Here is a 22,869-nt window from a genome sequence, read left to right as displayed (position 1 = left end):
TCTTGAATGTACTTTTTACTGCCTTATCACTCCATTACACCCTAGTGCAATACTATTATTGTATTGCAAGCCTACACTAAGCATTGACAAATGATTATTTCCTGTGTTAAAGAAAACATTGTTTCCCTTGGAAATGTTTACTTCTCAGCTACATGGTTTAACTCCTTAATTGACTGTTTGTTCTGTTCCATGCAGAAGCATCTACATGCATTTTCAATAACTGGTATTAACTTTTTTGAGGTTGCTTTTTGCACTTAAACACCACATGCTGCCAAGCACTTATGTTAATTTCATTACTAATGTACCTGATATTTGATTTTCCTATTGTTACAGTGAGATCAATTTATGATCTTTGTGCCTAAGGACCTGATCATGGCTGAAAAGGGTTCATGGACCAGTCCGCTTACCCGTTATAAAAAAAAAAAAAAAATACCCTCACATTCCCTTTGAAGAATTTGAAAGGTTTAAATGAGAAGTTTTTGAAGTAGTAGTAGGTGGTCCCTGCTCTAGCCTCAGTAATTTTTGGTCCAATGTCAGTGGTCTCTGGCTAACTAAATTTTCAGATGATTGCAAATTAAGAGCCGTCATTGAATCTCACACTGACACAAATGTTCTCCAGGACGGGCTGACACAAACAAACAGTGTCAGAGCCATGGACTAAAACTAAATGCCAAGAAATGCATAATAGTATCCTTTGGGAAGTCATCCATTCCTGGTAACTATCATACTGACAACACACCCCTTAGAGTTGACCCAACAGTCAGGGATTTAGGGACACACACAGATAGTAATCTAGCCTTTGATCATCATGTGTCTATAGTGGTGAGGAAGTCATTTTATGTTGGGCAAATTATAAACAAAGGTATGGCATCTAATTCCAAGGAAGTCATTGTTCCACTGTATTCGGCTTTCATCAGACCTATCACTGAGTACAATGCCCCCTTTGGTATGTACCTAACCTGGCATATCCAACACCCTGATGGAATCACAAAATCAGTTGTCCGTATAACAGGAGGAAGAAAATCATGGCAAAAATTAAGAGGTGCAGCACCCAGCAGGATAAAAGCACTCTCAAAATAAACACAACTCAAGAAGACAAATAAAGTCTATCAAAGCCAAATTTGAAGTAAGTTTGGCCTCCCAGGCCAAGGACAACCCCAAAACACTCTTTAGCTATGCCCGCAACCTCAAAGGCAATATACAATTGTGTGCAGAGCTCATTGTAAATGTAGCCACCTATACTGATCCAGAAGATACAGCAAATCTCCTGGCTGATAAATTCAGCTCCAACAATACTCCTCTCTCCCCCTCAAACTTCCCTCAGGAAATATCTTCAAATATAACTCCCCCTACAATCACTAGAAAACAGGTCCTTAATGCTCAGTCTAAGACCAAGAACACAGCATCAATGGGCCCAGACAATATCTCAGGATGCCTTCTAAATAGCATGAAACATGATCTATCAGGCCTCTGGAATTACTACTTAACTGTAGCCTTCAAACAGGCTTTGTGCCTCGTGAATGGAGAAAGGCAACAGTCAGCCCTCTGCACAAAAATGGGCCATCTACAAACCCTGGAAACTACAGACCCATAAGTCTCACTAGTCTTATATGTAAAGCCATTGAAAGAATTATCATGGAGATGATCAAAAGGCATACAGTAACCCAATTAGGTTTCAGCAAGGGCAGATCATGCCTACTCAATCTGGTGGACTTCTTTGAGAAGGTCACCAAAGCAATGGATGAAGGCAAAATCATTCACATTGCCTATCTTGACTTGGCCAAGGCATTTGACACAATACCCCACTCGGGCATTGTTGACAAACTGAAGAGGGTAGGTACAAACATGTATGTCACCCGGTGGATAGTCAACTGGCTCACAGGCAGGACCCAGGAAGTTAGAACTGGGAAGTCCGCCTCTACAAAGAGAGCAATCGCAAATGGAGTCTCTCAGGGGTCAGTCCTTGGACCTCCCCTTTTTGGCATTTACTTCTCAGACGTCAAGGCCAATGTCAGTGGTGTCTGGTTGACTAAATTTGCAGATGATTGAAAATTAGGAGCGGTCATTGACTCTCACACTGACACAAATGTTCTACAGGATGGGCTGACACAGACAAACAACTGGTGTCACAGCCATGGACTAAAACTAAATGCTAAGAAATGCATAATACTATGTTTTGGGAAGTCATCCATCCCTAGTAACTATCATATTGACAACACATCCCTTAGAGTTGACCCAACAGTCAGGGACTTAGGGACACACACAGATAGTAATCTAGCCTTTGATCATCACGTGTCTACAGTGGTGAGGAAATCATTCTATGTTGCGCAACTTATAAACAAAGTTATGGCATCCAAGTCCAAGGAAGTCATTGTTCCACTGTATTTGACATTCATCAGACCTATCGTGGAGTACAATTCCCCCTTTGGTAAGTAGCTAACCAGGCATATCCAACAAGTGGAACGTCCAGAGGTTCCTCAATAAAAGAATACAGGGCATAAGAAATATGTCTTATGCAGACCACCTCAAGGCCCTATCCCTGTATTCTGTCTCCTAAAGGCTTTTGAGGCCTGGCATACAGGGCATTATCAAACCCCACTCTGACGGACCTCCTGCATGTCCACAAAACAAACAGCACTAGACTTACCCATTCTAAAGACTTACACCTTGCCTGTGATATAACTAGGACCTGCTGGAGAGATAGGTATGTAACGCAGACACTTCCCTGTCTATGGAACAGGTTCCCCCATCCATCTGAAGCAGAGTTCCTCCCTAACCCAATTCAAGTGCAACTTGGACAATTGGATGGGAAACAAGAAATTCATCCCTGGTTTGGCACCTATGTCTCTAATGTACACAGTTAACCTGTAAACAGTTCATCTCCCAGGCCCATGCTTACACTTATCAAGGGTAGAAGAACTTGTCAGAGATCTGGGATGTATGGCTAGGCTTAAAAAGGCCCTTGTGGTAGTTAGCCTAGTAAACACCTACAAACCTATTGGAACGTCCGCAGAGGTTGCTCACTAAAAGAATACAGAGAGTAAGTAAAATGTCCTGTGCAGACTGCCTTAAGGCCCTATACCTGCATTCTGTCTCCTATAGGCTTTTGAGGGTAGATCTATGCCTGGCATACAGGGCATTGTCAGACACCACTCTGATGGACCTCCTGCATATCCACAAGACACACTGCACCAGAATTACTTATTCTAAAGAAATGAACCTTGCCTGTGATATAAACAGGACCTGCTGGAGAGATAAGCATGTATCCCAGAAACTACCAAATCTATGGAACAGGCTCCCCCATCCATGTGAAGCAGAGTTCCTCCCTAACCCAATTCAAGTGCAACTTGGACAACTGGATTGGAAACCGGAAATTCATCCCTGGTTTGGCACCAATGTCTCTAATGGACACAGGTAATCTGTAAATGGTTCATCTCCCATCCCCATGCTTACACTTATCAAGGGTATCAGAACTTGCCAGAGATTTGGGATGCATGGCTAGGCTTAAAAAGGCCTTTGTGGTTGTTAGCCTAGTAAACATCTATGAACCTATTAAATCATTCTTAACAAATTTTCTTTAGTGCCTTTTCTGTGGTGTCAAACTCCAGCTTCTGATAAAATGGATACCTCTTCATGTCATGCGAGGTGGTTAAACAGATTAAACATACACCCATAGAGTAGACTTGTTTAACAGATGCATATCTGCTTATGAAAACCATGTAACGTTGAAGGGTGAAAGGTCCATGTTAGCAATAGACTAACAGAAGTAACACAAGATCCTAAGGTAGTGAAAAATCAGTTTGATGAGATTAGGAGAAAAGTAGATAAATAAAAAAGAACTGAACAAGTGTGCATGAAGCAAACATATACTGCAGGTTATGCCTATGCCCTGAAAAGATCTGAGCGCTGTCTAGTGTGTGACCAGTACATACGTCTCAGCTGTCCAGATTTTTGCAGAATGTCCAAATTTTTGACTCATATTTTTAGTCTGTTCCTCGTAAAATTTGTGGTTTTCTAGCAAATCACTGAGGACTGAAGTCACTAAATAATGACATACATTTGGCATTCAGACTTCATATCCTTCATAAAATGCATGCTATTGCAAAACCTATTATTCTAGCAACTTTCTAAGTTCATAACAACATTTAAAATCTCTCCCTGTTTTTGGGTTTTTAGTTTTCTGACATAGCATTGCATTGCGAGGTTGTGGGTGGGGTTAGCAGCCTTAAAAAGTTGTGTGTGATGAGTAGTCCTAAGTGCATGTAAAATCTGTTCTACCTGTTCTACTAGTTAGATCTCTGCAAAGTCAGATATTCCACGTATGTGCACATCCAAACAGTGCAATCAGCAGATATATGATACATTACACACAACAGCAATGCTGACAATTTTAGAGAAAGCCAAACATAAAATCCACAAACTTGCCATTAAAATTAAAATACTAAGTTGCTTTTTATTTCCAAATGTGCCTTTACACTCTTTCACTTTTGTACCTGACCTATACTTGTCGTTTATTTTAGTAATGATCTGTCAGCATGGCCATACTGACAGCTAATGTGCCAGTTAAGGCTAGAACATTGGATGCAAGACAGTTATAAGACCCCTGGTTCCAACAGTTACCATGAACACATTCCATACAGTACAAAAGCAGAACATGTAGGAGGAACATATTACACATCACAGTGAGTGATGTATCAGATTCACAACCGTCTCATCAAGCATCTTGCATACAGTGTAATTTGTTCCCATTTAACTATAGTATATTATTCTTTCAGAGTAATGTCTGTTTTTACACTCATTACATTTTAGAACCAGCTGAACTAGGCTACTGCTTTGCCAGATAAATACCTAATCATATAACCAAATATCAAAGTTCAGCAGATACTTACCTGTTCCTCCCTGTCGTTAAAATGGCAGAGACATGCAGAACAGGACATTCGATTAGAGACCCTGGGAATAATGCTGGCCTCTTCCTGCACAGCCAGAGCATGACTTGCACCTACAAAACAAATAAAGCCAACTCACTATTTGCAGACTGCATGCCTGTCACCAAGGCCAGAAGCTTTATATTTAGAGTGTAAACAGTCCTAATCTGATTCTGTAAGGTAGGTAAAGTCTCTCTTCTGGCACTGTACTGCATACTTTCAGCATTCTATACTAAAGCGGTGGTGGTGCTGCGGTAGCGTTGTCGCCTCACAGTAAGACGTTGTCCTGTTCGATTCTCAGCTAGAGCGTCTTCTGTGTGGAGACATGCATGAATGGGTGTACCTTCGTTGAAGGTTGTGTGTCAGGGCTGGCAACTCGGCACGTAAAAATCTACTGCCAATCATTAGCAGACCGGAGTTCCACTGTAGCGACCCCTAACCGGGAAAAGCCGAAAGACACAACATACTAAAGCATAAAAACCTGCAGGCAAAACAAAAGAACATAAGCTATACACTGTGTCTACCTAATTATTCTAGAATATGCAGATCCTATACAATTTTATTCACTTGTATTAGAGCTTTGTTATACAAGTAGTATACAGTTAACATCTATTAACCCTAAATCTGTCACTATTTGTACTCTAACCTTTTTTTAAGAAGATCAAAGATTAGTTTAAAATCATATCCACAAACTCAGAGGTAAGGTCATTAAGATCTGTATTATAATACTAGAAAATGTATTAGTAGCCATCAGAGTATCTAGGTTCCATTTAAAGATTTCCATATCAACCAAGCATACAGCTGTAGACAAGCTCAAAAAGCAACACTGGATGTGAGCAGAAGACACTTAGAAATTTCTCAGCGTCTTCTGTTCGTATCCAGTGTTGCTTTTTGAGCTTGTCTACAAGGTTGTGTGATTCAATTCATCTTAATACCTTGGTTTTTGTGGCAATTCTTGGTTTCTAAGCATATAGTTGACCTCAGAAAACTGCAGTTATAGCATCAGGAATATGACAAAGACGGTATAGCTGTGTAAGAACTTACAATAACAGTAGATGTCCTACTGTTCAATGCTGCAGTATTCCTTACTAAAGGGATATCCTACCGAGGCTAGTCATACATCTGATCAGTATACTAAACCCTTAGGCCCTTCCAGGTGCCATACATTAGATGCATGTTCTACATCTGGGACATATGGTATATAAGTGAGTCATGAGCACCTAATCCTCAGAACTGAGTTGCCCCAGAAGAACCACAGCAACCCAAGAGGAACAGAAAAGAAGAACATGTGCATTCAAAAACCAAGAGAAGGAAAGGAGGGAAGACAGAATACTGCAACAGTGAAAAGTAGAGCATTTATTGTTATGGTAAGTTCTTACACAACTGTACTATGTCCTTCCTTACCACTGTTTCAGTATTCCTTACTAAAGGGAGACTAGAAAAGCTACTGCAGAGGATGGAAGAAGGAAGCAACAGAAAAGCCAACCAAAAAAACATGAAGGATGGCCCTGGCAAATCCAGCTCTGGCCCTAGACACTTCATTTAATTTGTAGTGTTTAGTAAAAGTATGTACAGAATACAAAGTAGCAGCTTCCAAAATGGATGTAGCATCCAGACCCTTGAAAAAAGTCACCAGAGAAGGCTACTGCCCTGGTAGAATAAGCATCAACTGAAGAAAACTGCTTGCCATGAAAAGAATAACAAAAGGAAATGGGCTTAGAAATCCAAGAGGAGATGGTTTGCTTAAAAACAGCCAAACCCAGTTTCTTGGCATGAAATAAAACAAAAAGTTAATTAGATTTCTTAACAGTTGTAGTCTTATCCAGATAATATCTGAGTAGCCTATGGAAATATAAAGTATGTATAATTCTCTCACTAGAAGTGGTAGGTAAAAGGAAAAAAAAAGTAGTAAGGTGAATGGACTAATTCACAAGGAAATCATTGACACTTTGAGCATAAAAGGAGGAATGATGTGAAGAGAAAGTCTACCTCCTTGAAAAAAACAAAAAAGGAGGAACTGCCATGAGGGCCTGGAGTTCAGAGTCTCTCTTGAAAAGAAGTAAGACCCACCAACAAAACAGTCTTCCAAGTACATAATTGCAAAGTAGAAGATGCTACAGGGTCAAAAGGAGGCCGAGTCAACTTTCCCAAAACAAAATTAAGGTTCCAAGAAGGCAGAATGGGTTTTCTTGGGGGCCTAATAAGAAAGATGCAATTTAAAAATTGTTTAACTTCAAATCTAGAGGAAAGTGGCAGATCCCAAGGCAGACAAGCAGAAAGAGCTAACAAATGAGCTTTAATAGATGCGCATATGCTATCCCAAAAGTGAGCAAGTCGCACAGATAAGAAAGCACAGTAGAAATATCCACTAAAAGAGGGTCTCGTTCATGCTTGTGGCACCAGTGAGAAAATCTTTTCCACTTTGCAACACAGAATTTTCTAGTAGTAGGTTTTCTGGCCTCCTGCAAAACCCAAAGCAAGTCCTTAGAAAACTGGTACTGAAAATGAATCAAAACTATCACAGAAAGAGTCAAATGTAGGGTAACCACATAAGGGTGAATGAGAGAGAACTTGTCCTGTGTGAGGAGATCCATCCTGTGCGGTAACCTGCAATGATTGCCCTTGGCCAGATGATACAGAAGGGGGAACCAATGCTGTTCAGGTGAAAAGGGAGTCACCAAGATTTTGGGCATGTCCCACATGATGTTGTGTAAGACCTGGGACAATAGAGGAAAAGGGGGATAAGCATACAGAAACATCCCTTTCTAGAAAAAAGACATGGTGTCCACTTTCCAAGCCAGAGGGTTCAGCACCCTGGAACAGAAACTGCGAAGTTGCCTGTTCAGTGGGAGGCAAAAAGATCTGCTTGAGAAAGTATCCCACCGATGGATAATGTCCAGTAAGACCTCTTTGTGAAACATCCATTTGTGAGGATTTGTCCTGGGCCTGCTCGGCCATCTACCAAAAGAGACTGTGCTCTAAAGGAATGTAAACCACCTGAAGGATCAGATGATGGCTGATAGCAAACTCCCATACAAAAAGCGCTAATCTGTAAAGAAGGTATTATTCTGTCCTCCCTGGTTAGTTTACGTACCACACAACAGTGGTGTTGTCCATGTAAACACAGAGAGGATCCAGAGCCCAGAGGGAATCTAGAGCGTAAAGAGTCAAAAGCAGAGCCCTCATCTCTTTGAGCTGATGTGGTCCTCCATTTATTGGAGAGACCACACTCCCTGGATCCTGATGTTATTGGAAGAAGCCCACCTAACCCCGATCTGAAGTATCTGTATACAGCCCCCGAGTGGGGGGAAAGAGCTTGAAAGGATAGGTTTAGATTCAGAGATATCTGATGAATCCAACACAGAAATAACTATTTCAGATGAGGCAAGAGAGGAATGGGAAACTCCAGAGGATGACAATGTTGAAGCCAAATTGTCTTTACATACCACTGAAGCTTCATCACGTGGATTCTGGTGAAATGAACCATAGGAATGGTGGTAGCCATGTACCTCAAGTCCACAGAAACTCTCTTGCAGGCACTACTTGCAAAGGATGAATTGGAAAAAAGTTGTCATGTTGGTGACCTAAGGAGGAGGAAGAAAAGCCATCACAGCAGAGTCTGAATCCCGCATCCTAGAAAAACTTGGTCAGAACACAAAGAGCATGATGGTGAACTCCACACTTTAAGCAAAAGCATGGTAAAGTCATGATTCTGAAGTTATTGTTGTTGGGAAGGAGCTTGAATGAGAAAATCATCCAGGTAGGGAAAAATCTGTATAGCATGGTGTCTGCAATAAGCTACGACTACTGCCAAATATTTGGTAAAGAATCTCGAAGCTGTAGAAAGACCAAAAGGTAAAGCAAAGACCTGATAATATGAGGAACAAGGAAACAGGGACTGGACAGTCATTTTGAAAGAGATGGCTTAGTAAAGTGTTGAAAGAGGACAGATCCAGAATAGGCCAGCAAGATCCATCCTTCAAGGGAACCAGAAACATCTTGGAATAAAAAACCTGTCTCTCTCTGGGAGGGAGGAACAGGCTGAATAATTCCCCGAGCTAAAAACCCTGAAAATGGGAAGAAATTAGGAAGTTAGCAATGTGGAAGCTGGAGAATCCTTGAAAAGGGTAGAAGGGATTTCCAAACCATAAAGTAACTTTTTTGCATTATGTAAAGAGCCCAGGAATCCATGGTGATCTGCTTCCAGATGTGACAGGCCAGTGTTAACTGGAGGTAAAGTGGAACCTGGTCAAGGGGTAGGGAAGGATGCAAGTCAAATACAAGCAGATTTGTCAGGAAAGAGGGCTTTTGACCTCTACAATCCTGGTCACGTTTATCTGGAAACACCCTTTTGCTGCCTACCTATACAGGAAAACTTATGAGGATAAAAATAAAAATTTGTTTGAGGTCCTGCATAAACATTTTCATCCTGTAAATTTTTTAAAAAGCCAAAAGGACCTTAAAAAGACCCTGAGTGAAATACCGCTCTCTTTTTGGGGATTCTTGGCCACAGGAGCTACATGCTTTGATTTCTGCTTTTTCTTAAAAAGAACCTCTGCCCTAACAAGCTTAGCTGGTACAGAGCTCTGCCTAACTTCAGTGAAGGAAACACAAGTATCTAGGGAATCCTCTAGTCCCTTTCAATATAATCAGCCATGGCTCCCCTTTCTTGTCTGTAGCAGACATATGCTCAGCCTCAGCAGACGTACAAGAAACAAAGACTGTGTCGGCCTCCAACTCGGTTGAGACAAATGGAGTGGACGTCAGAACCAGACAATCCTTGTCTTCTTCATCTAAGCTGATGGAAAAGTCTGGTAGAGGCTGGGCAGCAAAAGTCTCTAAACATATATTTTTATACAACTTCTTCTTAAGAGGTGGCTGAACATCCAGGCAGGTGGATTTATAAGCCATAGTTCTCTTGGTTAGCAGCTTGAGACATTGGTTCTCTAAATAAACAGAAAGGAAAAGCAAATGGCTATGTAGGATCTTGGGTACAAAAGCCTGACAAATAGCACACTAAATGTAATCGTGGTCTGTACCTATGCAGAAAAGGCAGTTGTTGTGTCTAATTTTATGGGGAATCTGCTTCCTACACTCATTTCCCCTTTTAAGATGATATGTAAAATGGTATATCAACAAAAAGAAAGAAGGAAAGGTCCCCAACAGGGAACATGTCTGCCATAGGCTTGCTAGCTGAAACAACAAGATGAAGCACTGTACAGACTAAATTCAAAAAGGTAGCGTTTGGACTGGCAGCAAAGTTCTGAGGACTGAGCACTCATATGTCACTTAAGTACCTTATGTCCTAGACATAGGACATGCATCTAACATATAGCATCTGGAAGGGTCTAAGGCTTTGGTATGCTGGCTTGATGTACAGCTGTTCTTGATAGGATATTGTTTTAGTAAGGAATACAGCAGCCATGATAAAGAAGGCCACTGATCTGTCTTTTTTTAATTCTTAAATACTACTAATAGAGGTCTATCTCTGAGCTCTCCAGATTGTGAATACTTTCCAAGTGAAGCAATGCACATTTAACAGGATCGTTAATGGCAATAAATATTATATATAATCCTCTTCTTATGAATCAGTAGAGGAATAGAATACAAGCACAGATATCACAATTTCAATACAAAAACCAAATCCAGCTGTGAGCAGACACAAACTCCAGAAAGGAAATGCAACAATTGTTCCAAACCACCACAAAACACTTTATTAAGCAGACAAATCGCACAACTAGCTTTTTGTCTTCAGGTAAAAGACTTAATCAAAACAAAAGGCGCCATATCCAAAGGCATTTTATACATATATTATACACACACACAAACATATATATATATATATATATATATATATATATATGTGTGTGTGTGTGTGTGTGTGTGTGTGTATTTATATATATATATATATATATATATATATATATATATATATATATATATATATATATATGTATACATACACATATATGTATACATACACATACACACAATAATGCAATCAACAACTTCTGTTAGAAATGCTACATCTAAAGAAATCCCAAACCCTCCGCACCACATGCTCCAGAGACCTCGACCTCATTACCACAATCAACAGAACCCGCTGTAGGGACAGGTTCATAACGCAGAGACTGCCCATGCTATGGAATAAACTTCCCATACATGTCAAACAGAGCACCTCACTGACCCTCTTCAAGAGAAATCTTGATGAGTGGATGGGAAATAGAAAATTCACCCCGGGGATCACTCCAGTGGCTCTACTCGACAGAGGCACTGGGAACCAAGGTCGGGTGGCATGATGCCAGGGTAATCCCATGGGTTAGGTTTGTAAAGGCTCCAGGGCCATTAACCTAGTACACACCTATGACCTATAATTACATGATAAAATAATTAAGCCATGAAATAGTCATGTCTTGAAAGTGCTTAGACCTTCAAAAACCATTTAAAATTAAAATTTTCTTTAACTTATAAATAACATGAGAATCATTCAAAACTGCTTAACTGTTTCTATTGTGCAAAACACCATGAAGAGTGTCCCTTTCTATATTGTAAAATTGAATTTTTCTTAATAATTAATGTAAAAATCTAAGAAGGGTGACCTCATATTAATTTAATAAAAATTATTATTTTAAAAGTTTTTATGCAAATATAAATCAGTAGAAAAATGAAGAAATACTTAACTAACTTATTGAATAGTGTTATCATTAACATCTGTTGGCCCTTTGTTTTAGGGCCAGTATTAAAGATAAGCTCATGTGTACTGCAGCCAGTTTTATTTGCCCATAAAATTCTCTTAATTCAACACAGTCCTTCTAGGCTGTTCCTCTCAAATTAGGGATAACTCTTTCTAAAATAGTGAACAAAAAGCATTTAAAACCAGGGCATAAATCTGAATGCTTGAATAGGGCATTAGCTGGATTTTGTTTGATTATGTCATACTTGTGCTTGTAACTTCTCTCTCTCTTTTTATGTTGCCTCTCTGTTTTCCCTTCATAAAAAGCAGAGCATGAGGAACAGATGGCCAAATATACCAGTCCTTTTGTTATACAGTTACCATCCTGTGGATGAACAATAGCTTTGGACTGGATATTGAGTTGTAACAGCTGTTGGTCAAGAATATGTTTACACTGAGCAAAACTACCACATTTTTTGTCCCCCTATTCATTTTGCTGTTGTTCCTGTTTGATTCCAACATGATTTTTTATGTTGAAAGTTCTTTTGTATGCAAATATAGGTCAGGTCCCACAAAACCCTTAAGTGTTTCGTCACTAGTTACAATACACCAGTACTTATTGATAATATATAATAACACCACACCCTTTTCTTCTATCTGCAATCATATTTGCACTCCCACCCTCCCTCGCCCCTCCCACCACACCTGTTCTACTTTCACTGCCTCCGTCTCATCTTAGATCTTAACACTCAAACTTCTATTACCCCCCCCCCCAAAACTACTCAGCCCCACTCCTGTAATCTTCTCTCTGAACCATCCCACCAAATATGAAACTCCACTACTCTATGTGCTACTACACTGTTCTATCAGGCCTTCTCTTCCTGGCCTATAAAGCTTCTGACCTCCACAATTTTTGCATTAGCTACCATCACCCCCATGCACACATTCTGACTAATCATCAACCTCCACCCAAACCTTATAACTACATCTGCTCACAACTGTACAATACTTCCAACTATCAACTGTATCCATTCAAACATATAAAATCCTCAAACCCTTATCTGCCCACTTTCAAATTCCATCAGTCTATCACCAAACTGAAAAACCTACTACTGCACTCCCTTAAACATATCAATTTACAAGTTGACATCCATCTCAGCCCAGGTCCCAGCAATCATTTACCTCCAACTCAACTGCACTTCCCAAACTCTTACATATACTCCTCTAACTAAACTCCTTCTGGATCAAAAGTACATGCCTCACTACCAACTACCTCGAAATTTGACCTACTAATAACCAATTTCAACCTTAGAAGCCTTGTAAATAAAATTACTGAATTTCATGCTATCCTAGCCACCTACTCTCCTGACATAGCTGTTGTAACTGAGAACAGGTTAAAACCTCACATCAAAGACTCTGAAATGACCTGCAACAGTTATAACATTATTAGACAAGATATACTAAATAAAATAGGTGGTGGTGTAGTGGTTACATTTATAGACTCTCTAAAACTAAAAAAACTAAACTGTACATCTCCAGACATCCCTAATGCAGAAATTCTCATCCCCTCTCCTACTATATTCCTCAACTACACCCATCCACCTTTTATAGCTGAATGCTATTTTTCTTCAAGGTTCTAGTTGTTTCCTCACTGATTAGATTTTAAATACTTTCAGTATTTCAAAATTTCACTGTTAATCACTCTATTAGCACTGTGTGCGCACATATCTTTTCATTAGGCTTACTCGCTGACTGCTTTAATTTTTCACCCAATTATCAAGATTTCTATGGTTTACATTTCTAATTTGTTCCTATGATGTAATTGATTTAACTAGTTTTAACTGTTAACTTACAATTATGTATGGTATTATTTATGTTCCTCTATGTAAATTCTGCATTTTTTTTTCTGTCTTTGTTTTTGGAGCTTTTCTGCCAAAGACTCCACTGAAAACGGGCTACTAGCCCAGTCAGACACTACCTGGTAAACAAATGTAAATAAATAATAAATAAAATGTGGGAACCTGTACTCTACTGTAATATAAGTGCCCTGGTAAAATCACATTTCTGTTCTGGGGGCCACTACTGTCATCTTCTCCCTCCACCTGTAGGCTTCTACCATAAAATTTGTTCCCAAATGTTCGGCTTTTATAATTCCTACTGTGTGTTACAATCAGTCCAGTATGTAGTAATGGCTGGTATTTCTTCCCCCACTCTCTAAAAATTTCAACACTGATGGTTTTCACCAAAAGCCAATGATATTTCATCTCCAGAAACACAGTCTCCAATTTTTTCCTTTCAACATCGAATACTTCCCTGTCTGATATCATCCTGGCTAGTGTTACAAATTGGCCTTTCACCAGACTCCTCTTTTGGGAAAGGGGATGAGCACTATGGAAGTGCAGGCATCCATTGGAGAAGGTGGGTTTTCTGTAAATATTAGATGACAAAACATCAATGTGTTTGGTGAAGGTTATGTCCAGGTAATAGATCTGGTTAGGATCAGATTGATATGTAAATTTTAAAAAGCGAGTAGATTGATTGATATAATTAATAAATTTGGGAATACACATGGGGGTCCCCCTCCCCACAGAATAAAGATGTCATCCAAAAACCTTAAGTAACGTTTAATACAACTCTGATACGGGGATCCAAAAAATAACTGTCTTTCCCGTGTTATCAGCATGTCATCCCCCATTGCCACTCCCTTTATTTGTTTAAAATGTTTTCCTTCAAACCAGATATAGTTGTCCTCAAGAATGATTTCCATACATTTAATTACTAGTCTTACTTGGGAGGGGTCCAAAAATTCAACATTTAAAAGTGGGTCATTAAAACATTTCTAAGACCTCTTCCTGTGAGATACTAGAAAAAAATACTGCATCAATGGTCAAAAAAGTAGTTTGCTTATTTCAAAGAGACAGTTTAATCCTCCCAAAAATCCTATGAATCTTTAACAATGTGAGTCTGAATGTCTTGAAAAGGTTTTAATAAATTTCTCAACATATAAGGTAAACGGATGGGTTTTGGCCCAAGCAGCTGACACTATGGGCCTAAATGAGGGATGGGTTAGGTCTTTATGAATCTTGGGGATACTGAACATAACTGGTATAACTGGGTTGGAATTTTTTTTACAAATGTATATGTTGTGAGATCCAAACCATGTTGCAACAGGTCATTCTCTAAAAGCTGGTCAATTTTATGAGAAGCCAGGTTCACTTCATTAATTGAAACAGTAGTGTAAGCTTCATTTTAATATAAACTGTTTAACATCTCCTGTGAATAGTTCAAACTATTAAACACCGCTACCCCATCAGGTTTCATAATGCAGACTGATTGATTTCCTTTTACCTCTTCCAACAATTTGTATTCTTCCTTTGTTAAATTATATTTTTGGGTTTCATGTTTCCCTCTGCATATTGCTTGTAATATCATATCCACATGTATTGGAAAAGATTTGGACAGTAGGGTAGGAGTTGGGTATAGCTAAACTTTTTTACTTCAGATTAACTGTATTAAGATCACCCTTGTTACTTCCATGGTACTGAATAGCAAAGTTGATTTTTCTCGTAAACAGTTTAAATTCAAAGTGTCAGTTAAATTATAACTAGGAGTAGGGACAAAAGTAAATACTTTTTCAAAAAGTGAAAAATGTTCATCTGTTATGGTGAGGTCACTATAATTATAAATTGTAAAATTATTTCTCTTCAATACTTCAGGGTAAGGTTTGGGGTTTAACTCATCCCGTGTAATCTTTTCTGCCTCAAATGACCCGCTTCCTCCTCCATCTCCATCTGTCCTCTCTTGTGGTACCCCCACCCCCATATTTTGACTCCCATACATGATGTTGTTCTCTGGGAGGGAGTGGCTCCTGTTTGCATCCTTTTCCGATCTCCAGAGGGGGAGGGAACGCTAAAGGGTCATCAAGGTCAAGTTGGTCATAATTCCCTTCACTGTTATTGTTACTTCTAAAAGCATCATCATAGTTCATATCGATTTGATTAGTAACATTTTTTTTTTTTTTATCTATTATTACCCAAAACCAGGGTTTCCTCTCTTGTGTTAAAATCTTGTTTCTTATATAAAGGAAAGGCTTTACCATTCTCATATTTCAATTTGCCCCTTGACAGCTTTTTATTTTTCCTCATTTTAATTTTATTCACATGTGTATCTGTTTTGTTAAAAACATTATAAGCAACAAAATACAAAGAAAAAAATAATTTTGATCTTAATATTTAAATGTTCGATTTCTGCTTTTAAAGCATCGATGGAAGACTGGTCATCTTTGACGATCTCCAAGAGTTCGAGTCCCTTTGTACTGAAAAGCTCAATCAATTCTTCATGAAATTTAGTGAAAGGATTAACTCCATTGGGGAACTGGTCATACCTCAGCCCCTTGGGTACCCTATGCACAAGAATACATTATTTTATAAACATTCTGTCCAATTGCAAACTACGTAATTAAAAAAAAAAAAAAAAAAAAAAAAGTCTCTCAATTTCATCTTGTATGATTTACTATTTAGTCCTTGGATCTTTTGTGTGAAAATGTTCTGGACTATTTGTAGTTGGTAGGGATACAGATTTCTGTAGAAAAAAAGATAATGTAATTTCCAGTACTGGACTAACAATGCAAACAGAGTGGTATTGAAAACTTTTAGTTATGTACTTACCATAACTTTAGATGTATGGGATCCATCTCGCCTACATTCAATACATATGGGTTCGGAGCCGATCCTAATACAATAGAAAGCAGTCTCTTATTGGCTGAGCTATTCTATATCCCAGGATGCACCACCACTAGTTCCCCAGATCTTGTTTGTCCGCACTCATAGACACAGAGACATACCATTAGTATAACATACTCAGGTCTTTCAAGAGAGGAAAGATTGGATTTAATCGACCGGTCTCTCCTGATCCATGAGGCAGGGGATGGAGGGTGGGTTATTAGAAAATAGATGGATCCCATACATCTAAAGTTATGGTAAGTACATAACTAAAAGATGTAATGTGATCCTATCTCGCCTACATTCAATACATATGGGACAGCGTCCCTAGCACCTTATTCCTGGGAGGCTCACTGGAAAACACTCCTGAGAACTGTGGAACCAAGGAAGCTCGACCCCTGGATGCCACATCCAATTTGTAGTGAGAAATGAAAGTATGTGAAGAGGTCCACGTGGTAGCCGCACAAATGTCATCAATAGAAAGTTTAGAATGAAATGCTGCTGAGGTAGCCATAGCTCTAGTAGAATGAGCTTTAATCGGAGCTATGAGTTTTCTATTCGAGGATGCATAAATATGAGTAATGCAGTCCCTGATCCATTTAGCAATAGTGACTTTAGTGACCGCATTACCCAATCTGTTATCGGAAAAAGACAGAAAAAGCTGGTCTGACTTTCTGGTTTTGTGCGTCCTATCCAAATAAAAACGCATTGTCTATGCACGCCTAAGCAGTGAAAGACGTATTCAGACCTATCTGAAAATTTGGGAAAGAAGACAGGTAGTTCTAGTGACTGTCGAAGAGATAGTTTAGAACAAACCTTTGGAACAAAGGATGGATTTGGTCTGAGGGACACTCTGTCTTTGTGCAAAACCAAGTATGGTGGGTTAATACACAAGGCCTGGAGCTCTGAAACTCTTCTAGCCGAAGTAATGGCGATTAAGAGGGCAGTTTTCCAAGAAAGGAACTTTAATTCACAGGTAGCTGCCGGCTCAAAGGGGAACGAGGTCAAAGCCCCTAGCACCACGTTAAGGTCCCATGGCGGTGCAGGATGAACAGTAGGGGGACGTAACAGCCAAGCTCCTTTAATGAAAGCCTTACATAACTTGTTGCTCATTAAGGAAGGATGAATACATTCATGAAAGTTAGAAATAGCCGCCAATTGTACTTTAATGGTGGACACTGAAGACCCTTGGTTAAATAGAGTGGCTAAAAACTTTAGCACCTCCGACACGGAAGCTGTCACTGGATCCACTCCTCGGGATTGGGCCCAGATGGCAAACCTTTTCCACTTATTGGTATATATTTTCTTGGTAGAAGCCTTGTGAGCCGAGGATAAGATGTGCATGACTTCTGGGGCTAAGGAATGGTTTCTCACTACGGTTGGAAGAGGAGTAGCCAGGCTGCTAGCCTGAGAGTAGGGAGGGACTGGTGGAATCGTCCCGACTGATGAGTCAATAGGTCCGGAACCTGATCCAGGAACCAAGGACCGTCCAACACATATTTGCGTAGAAAGGGGAACCAGGTTTGTCGAGGCCAGAACGGGGCGATTAATATCATCTTGCTTTTTAGACGAATCGCCTTCTGAATCACCTTCGGGAGAAGGGGAATAGGTGGAAAGGCATACAGCAGGCCGGAGGGCCAATTGTGGACTAGAGCGTCCCTGGGTGTCACCCCCGCAGCAGGAGTCAGGGTGAAGAAATGTAGACATTTCGCATTGAGGGGGCTCGCGAAAAGATCGAAACAAGGGATTCCCCACTTCGAGAAGATCTGTGAGGCTATCCTGTTGTTTAGAGACCACTCGTGAGGAGAGAGAATAGTTCTGCTCAACCTGTCGGCTATCACGTTGGACTTCCCGGGATGCAGTAGGTAGCGTTTGGTAGCAATCGCCCACTCCCATACTCTCATGGCCTCCCTACAAAGGGGGTAGGACCTGGTTCCTCCTTGTTTGTTCAAGTACCAGACGACCGACATGTTGTCGGACTGGATGGCAATCACGGCTTGGGGAAGGTGATCGTGTAGAGCTTGCAATGCTAATAGCACCGCCCTCATCTCCAGAACGTTGATGTGAAGAACAGACTCGTCCGAGCGCCACGTGCCTTGAACCGACCTGCCCAGACAATGCCCCCCCCACCCTGTCCGGGAGGCGTCCGTAGTCAGCGTGGCGACGGGGAGTGGGGGGACAAAGGGCTGACCCGGATTGAGGTTGGAGGTTACCAGCCACCAACGAAGGTCCTGTTTGCATTTGACTGTGATCAGTATTTGGTGGTTGAGAGAAAGGTCCTGGTAAGACCACTGAACTGACAGAAGCCACTGGAGAATCCTCATGTGCAGCCTTGCAAAGGGAACCATGAGAATGGCGGCCGCCATGGAACCTAATAGTTGCAACACCATCCTTGCTGGAGCCCAACGTCTTTTGAGTAGAGTCCGGACCTGACTTTGGAGTGTCTCTATTCTTTCTGCAGGAAGGAAGACCCGCATTTGTCTTGAATCTATTTCTGCTCCAATAAACAGAATACGCTGAGATGGCTGCAACACCGATTTTGACCAATTGAAGGTGATCCCCAAGGAACTGCCCAATTTGATAGTGGCTGTTAGATTTTCTAAAAGTAGATGCTTGCAGGTGGCAGTTAGGAGCCAGTCGTCTAGGTATGGAAACAGCTGGAATCCTAAACTCCTCAAGTGAGCAGTCACTACTGCCAAACATTTGGTGAACACTCTGGGGCTGAAGTGAGACCAAAGGGCAGAGCTCAAACTGGAAATGACTGTCTCCCAGGCTGAAGCGTAAGTGTCTTCTGGACGCCCAATTTATTAATATGTGGTAGTAAGCGTCCTTGAGATCTATGGAGCACATCCAAACACCTTTCTCCAACAGCGGGAGAATGGATTGTAAGGTGACCATCCGAAATTTGGACTTTTCTGAATCATTTGAATTTGCTGAGATCCAAGATGGGTCTCCAGTCCCCGGTCTTTTTTGGCACCAAAAAGAACCTTGAGTAAGTCCCTGATCCGGCTTGGTCTGCGGACAGGTTGGATGACTCCTTCGCTTAGCAGCTTTGATACCTCGTAGGCTGCTAAAACCCGCTGACTGGGTGGAGGGTGCGGGATCCTTCGGGTTGGTGGGGGGTAATGTTCTAGGGGAATGGTGTATCCTCCGGCAATTATTCGAAGCACCCATTGGTCCTGAGTAATCTGTCTCCAGGCTTCTAGGTGCTCTGAAAAACGACCCCCGACTGGCTCCGGAGCTGCACAGTCGGGCACTCCTTCAGGGATGTTGGAAGGAGGGAGAGCCACGAAAGGACTCGCGGTCTCCAGTGTTGCGAGGGCCTCCGCCGCTTCTGGGACGGCGTCTTCCAGAAAAATTTCCCCTTCCTCTGCCTCTAGAAGGGGAGTCATTCTGCTGTGGCGAGTAAGGCTTCTGAGATTTCACATCTTCCCACCCCTTCGAGCCTTGGGATAAGGCCTGAAGGAGTGGAAAACCGGCCCGACAGCAGCCAAAGTCTTACCCTCCTGCTCACAGCAAACCAACGTGTCCTTTACCTTGGGTCCAAACAATGAGGACCCATCAAAGGGAGCGTTGGCAAAGGAAGACTTGAAAGCCTCCGCAAAATGACACAGGCGAAGCCAGGCTTGTCTTCGTAAAGCAACTCCTGTACCCGCCTACTCGCTCCTTCAGCAGCATAAGATATGAGCCTCATGGAGGAGTTAGATAAAGAAGAAAGGGTAGATAACTGAGCGCTAACCGACTGGGCTAACTGCTCAGGTAAATTACCCGAGAGGGAGTCTGACAGCTCCTTGACCAGATCCCTCTGCAGTCTAGTAAAATGTGCCAAATAATTCAGGGACCTTAACGTAAAGGCTGCTGAAGTCAGGGTATGCTTGCCGGATCCATGCTCCTAGACTCTTTATTAGGAGGATGGACGGACGCAAGCCTCTGCTACATCTTGCTGGGTAGCAGATGCCACCACCATAGCATCTACTGCCACGCCTTGGATAAAAATTCTTTGTCCGGTGGGGCCGAAGGAACTTGTTGGGGCGAGCGGCACGGTTCCACAGAACTGGTGTTCCCACACCCTTCGAGAGATCAAATCCAGAAGCTCATCAAGGGTGGAGACACCCAGGAGGCGGAGGGCTGAGCCCCAAAGGCCTTGAGGAAGACCGACTCCTCAGCAGAAGGGGTTTGGACTGCCAGTCGCCTCGTTGTTTAAGGATTTCTAATATGTCCTTGAAGGAGACATCATCCGAGGACGACTTTGGGGACCCTCCGCATCATCGAGGTCGGTATCTGATGTAAGAGACTCATCAGGGGAGTCAATGTGTTTCCTCTTACACATTTCTTTCTGGGGGTTCCTCCAGCGTCGGAGGAACCTCCAGGAAGAAGGAACCACCGTGGGGGTATCCTCAGGCCTAGGGACTCCGCTGTGAGACAGGGGAACTCCGGAAGCACCAGTTTCCAAATCCATGGAAGGTGGTGGTGAAAGATCAAGCAGCCACAGAAGATTTGGCTAGGCACTCCTCATAGCATGAAGGCTGGACCCCCAGAATCCTGGGAAGGTCCAACCTCGAGGCCACAACGGAGCCCCTGCAGCCGACGCACGAGAGGGAGGCTAGGGACCGAAAGAATCGGGCCCCGGGGCCGACAGAGGAGGTCCCCGTTCCGAACCCCGACCCAAGAGACGGGGTAGAAGTAAGAGTCGGAACCGACTCGATTACCTCGACCGGATCCACCAGCACCGACTCCAACGGCGCCGAGGCTGTTGGAGGAGGAATCGACAAGGTAGGATGGGTAGTCGGCTCCAGTACCAATTGGGTCGGAGCTGACAACAATTTGGTAAAGACTGGAGACTGGAAAAGCTTCTGAAGTACTCTGTCTATGTCCGAATCGGACATCCTCGAAGATCGGGAAGAAACCGATCGGGTCCGAGAAGACTTCTCCATCGGTTCCGAGAGACAAGGGGACCGGCTCCGTAAAGGTTCCATAATTATCGGCGCCGAGGAAGATTCCATCACTATTTCAATTTCCCTCGGAGCCGATAAGGGCTTCGGCGACGAGGGGGAAGTGTCTGAGCATGTAACCCTCATCAAGACAGTGGAGCCGATGAAGGTGACACACCTCTCGATGCTCGAGCTCTCGGCTCCGAAACTGGAGGAGTCGAGGCAGGAGACATCGAGGCAGACCGTTCCACCCTCGGCTCCGAAGTCCGTGGAGCCGAAGGAGAAGCCTGCCTAGATTTTTTTGCTGTCGGTTCCGACGGGCTGGTCGGAGCCGACGATTTCTTTTTCCTTTGGGAAGTAGGAGAGCCAGAAGTCAAAGCTTCCTCAAAGGATGGAGCAATAAGCCCTTTTAAAATTAACTTGTTTTTCCTCTCTTGGAGGACTCGAGAAGAAAAAGCGTGACATACACTGCAGGACTCTTGAAGATGTTTGGGTCCTAAACAGTACACACATAGCGCGTGATCATCAGTTATCGACATTTTATAACTGCACTTAGTGCATTTTTTAAATCCTGAAGGTCTATGTTCTTTAGACATTCTTCCACTAAACAAAAACTAGATAAACAGGAAATCGACAACTAATAAACAAGTGGCACAGAACTTAACAGGCCTAGGCCCCTCTAAGTTAAACGGGACCGTTGGTCGACAAAAAAGACACAATCACCACAAAATTACCACAAAATACCACAAAAAAAACTTCTGCCAATCACAAAATCACAACAGTATCACAACAGTAGCTGTTAAAACAGCTTTTGGGGAAAAAGAGATTTTTCAGACAAAAGGTTCTATCTGACTAAAGTACTTAGCTCAGCCAAGTCCGAGACCACGTCTATGCTCTTGAGCGGCAAACGAGATCTGGGGAACTAGTGGTGGTGCATCCTGGGATATAGAATAGCTCAGCCAATAAGAGACTGCGTTCTATTGTATTAGCAGAGGATCGGCTCCGAACCCATATGTATTGAATGTAGGTGAGATAGGATCACATTACATCCCATCTCTTTCTGGGACTAATATTCATGTGCAGTACTTCATAGGCTTACCTTATTACATAAAACAGATTCTCATCAAAAATGAGGTTTTCTCCAAGGTCTTCACACAAGACAGACATTTTTAAAGATGAGCTGTTCGAAGCAGTTAGATAGCACTTTTTTTGCCAACACATTGTTAATGCCAATTTATCAGTACTTATCCGAAGAATGGAATTACTAAACAACTTGGAGAATGCATGCAAGGAGTTCTGAAAATTTTGCACTTCATCAGAAAAGAGTTATGGCCGTAACTTACAGTCACCTGTAATGGTATATAACTAATGATGGTCACAGTCATTTCAGAGGAAAAAGACAAGTTATCCCAACAGAGAACCCTGAGGCACTCTGCTAACTGTGGTTTCCCACTTGGTAGAATAGCAATTCATAGTAACTCTGTAACCTACAGTAAAGAGGTAGATCATTTATTTTATTACCACGTATCTCAGCACTGTGAAAAACTTAGTATCGCTTACAAGTACGACTACTTTTGCTTACCAATCAATATACATACTAAGAATGTTCCACATTCTGG

The 22,869-nt window shown here is 41.8% G+C and overlaps 1 protein-coding gene across 9 annotated transcripts in view; it reads right to left on the bottom strand.

The window, feature by feature from the left end:
• The window catches only part of ANKZF1 (ankyrin repeat and zinc finger peptidyl tRNA hydrolase 1), a 450,598-nt gene that overhangs the window by 376,327 nt on the left and 51,402 nt on the right, over nt 1-22,869 (bottom strand). For all 9 annotated transcript variants that reach the window (XM_044078230.1, XM_044078233.1, XM_044078229.1 and 6 more), the window contains one exon: nt 4,890-4,999. In XM_044078230.1, the coding sequence (XP_043934165.1) occupies nt 4,890-4,999 (110 nt within the window). The remainder of the gene's footprint in view (nt 1-4,889; nt 5,000-22,869) is intronic.

Source organism: Protopterus annectens, chromosome 7.part0 (genome assembly GCF_019279795.1).
Source record: "Protopterus annectens isolate FY-2018-M chromosome 7.part0, PAN1.0, whole genome shotgun sequence".
In the NCBI taxonomy this organism is placed as follows: domain Eukaryota; kingdom Metazoa; phylum Chordata; order Ceratodontiformes; family Protopteridae; genus Protopterus; species Protopterus annectens.
The sequence above is the reverse complement of the archived record's forward strand: the minus strand, read 5'-3'. Positions and strand labels throughout refer to the sequence as shown.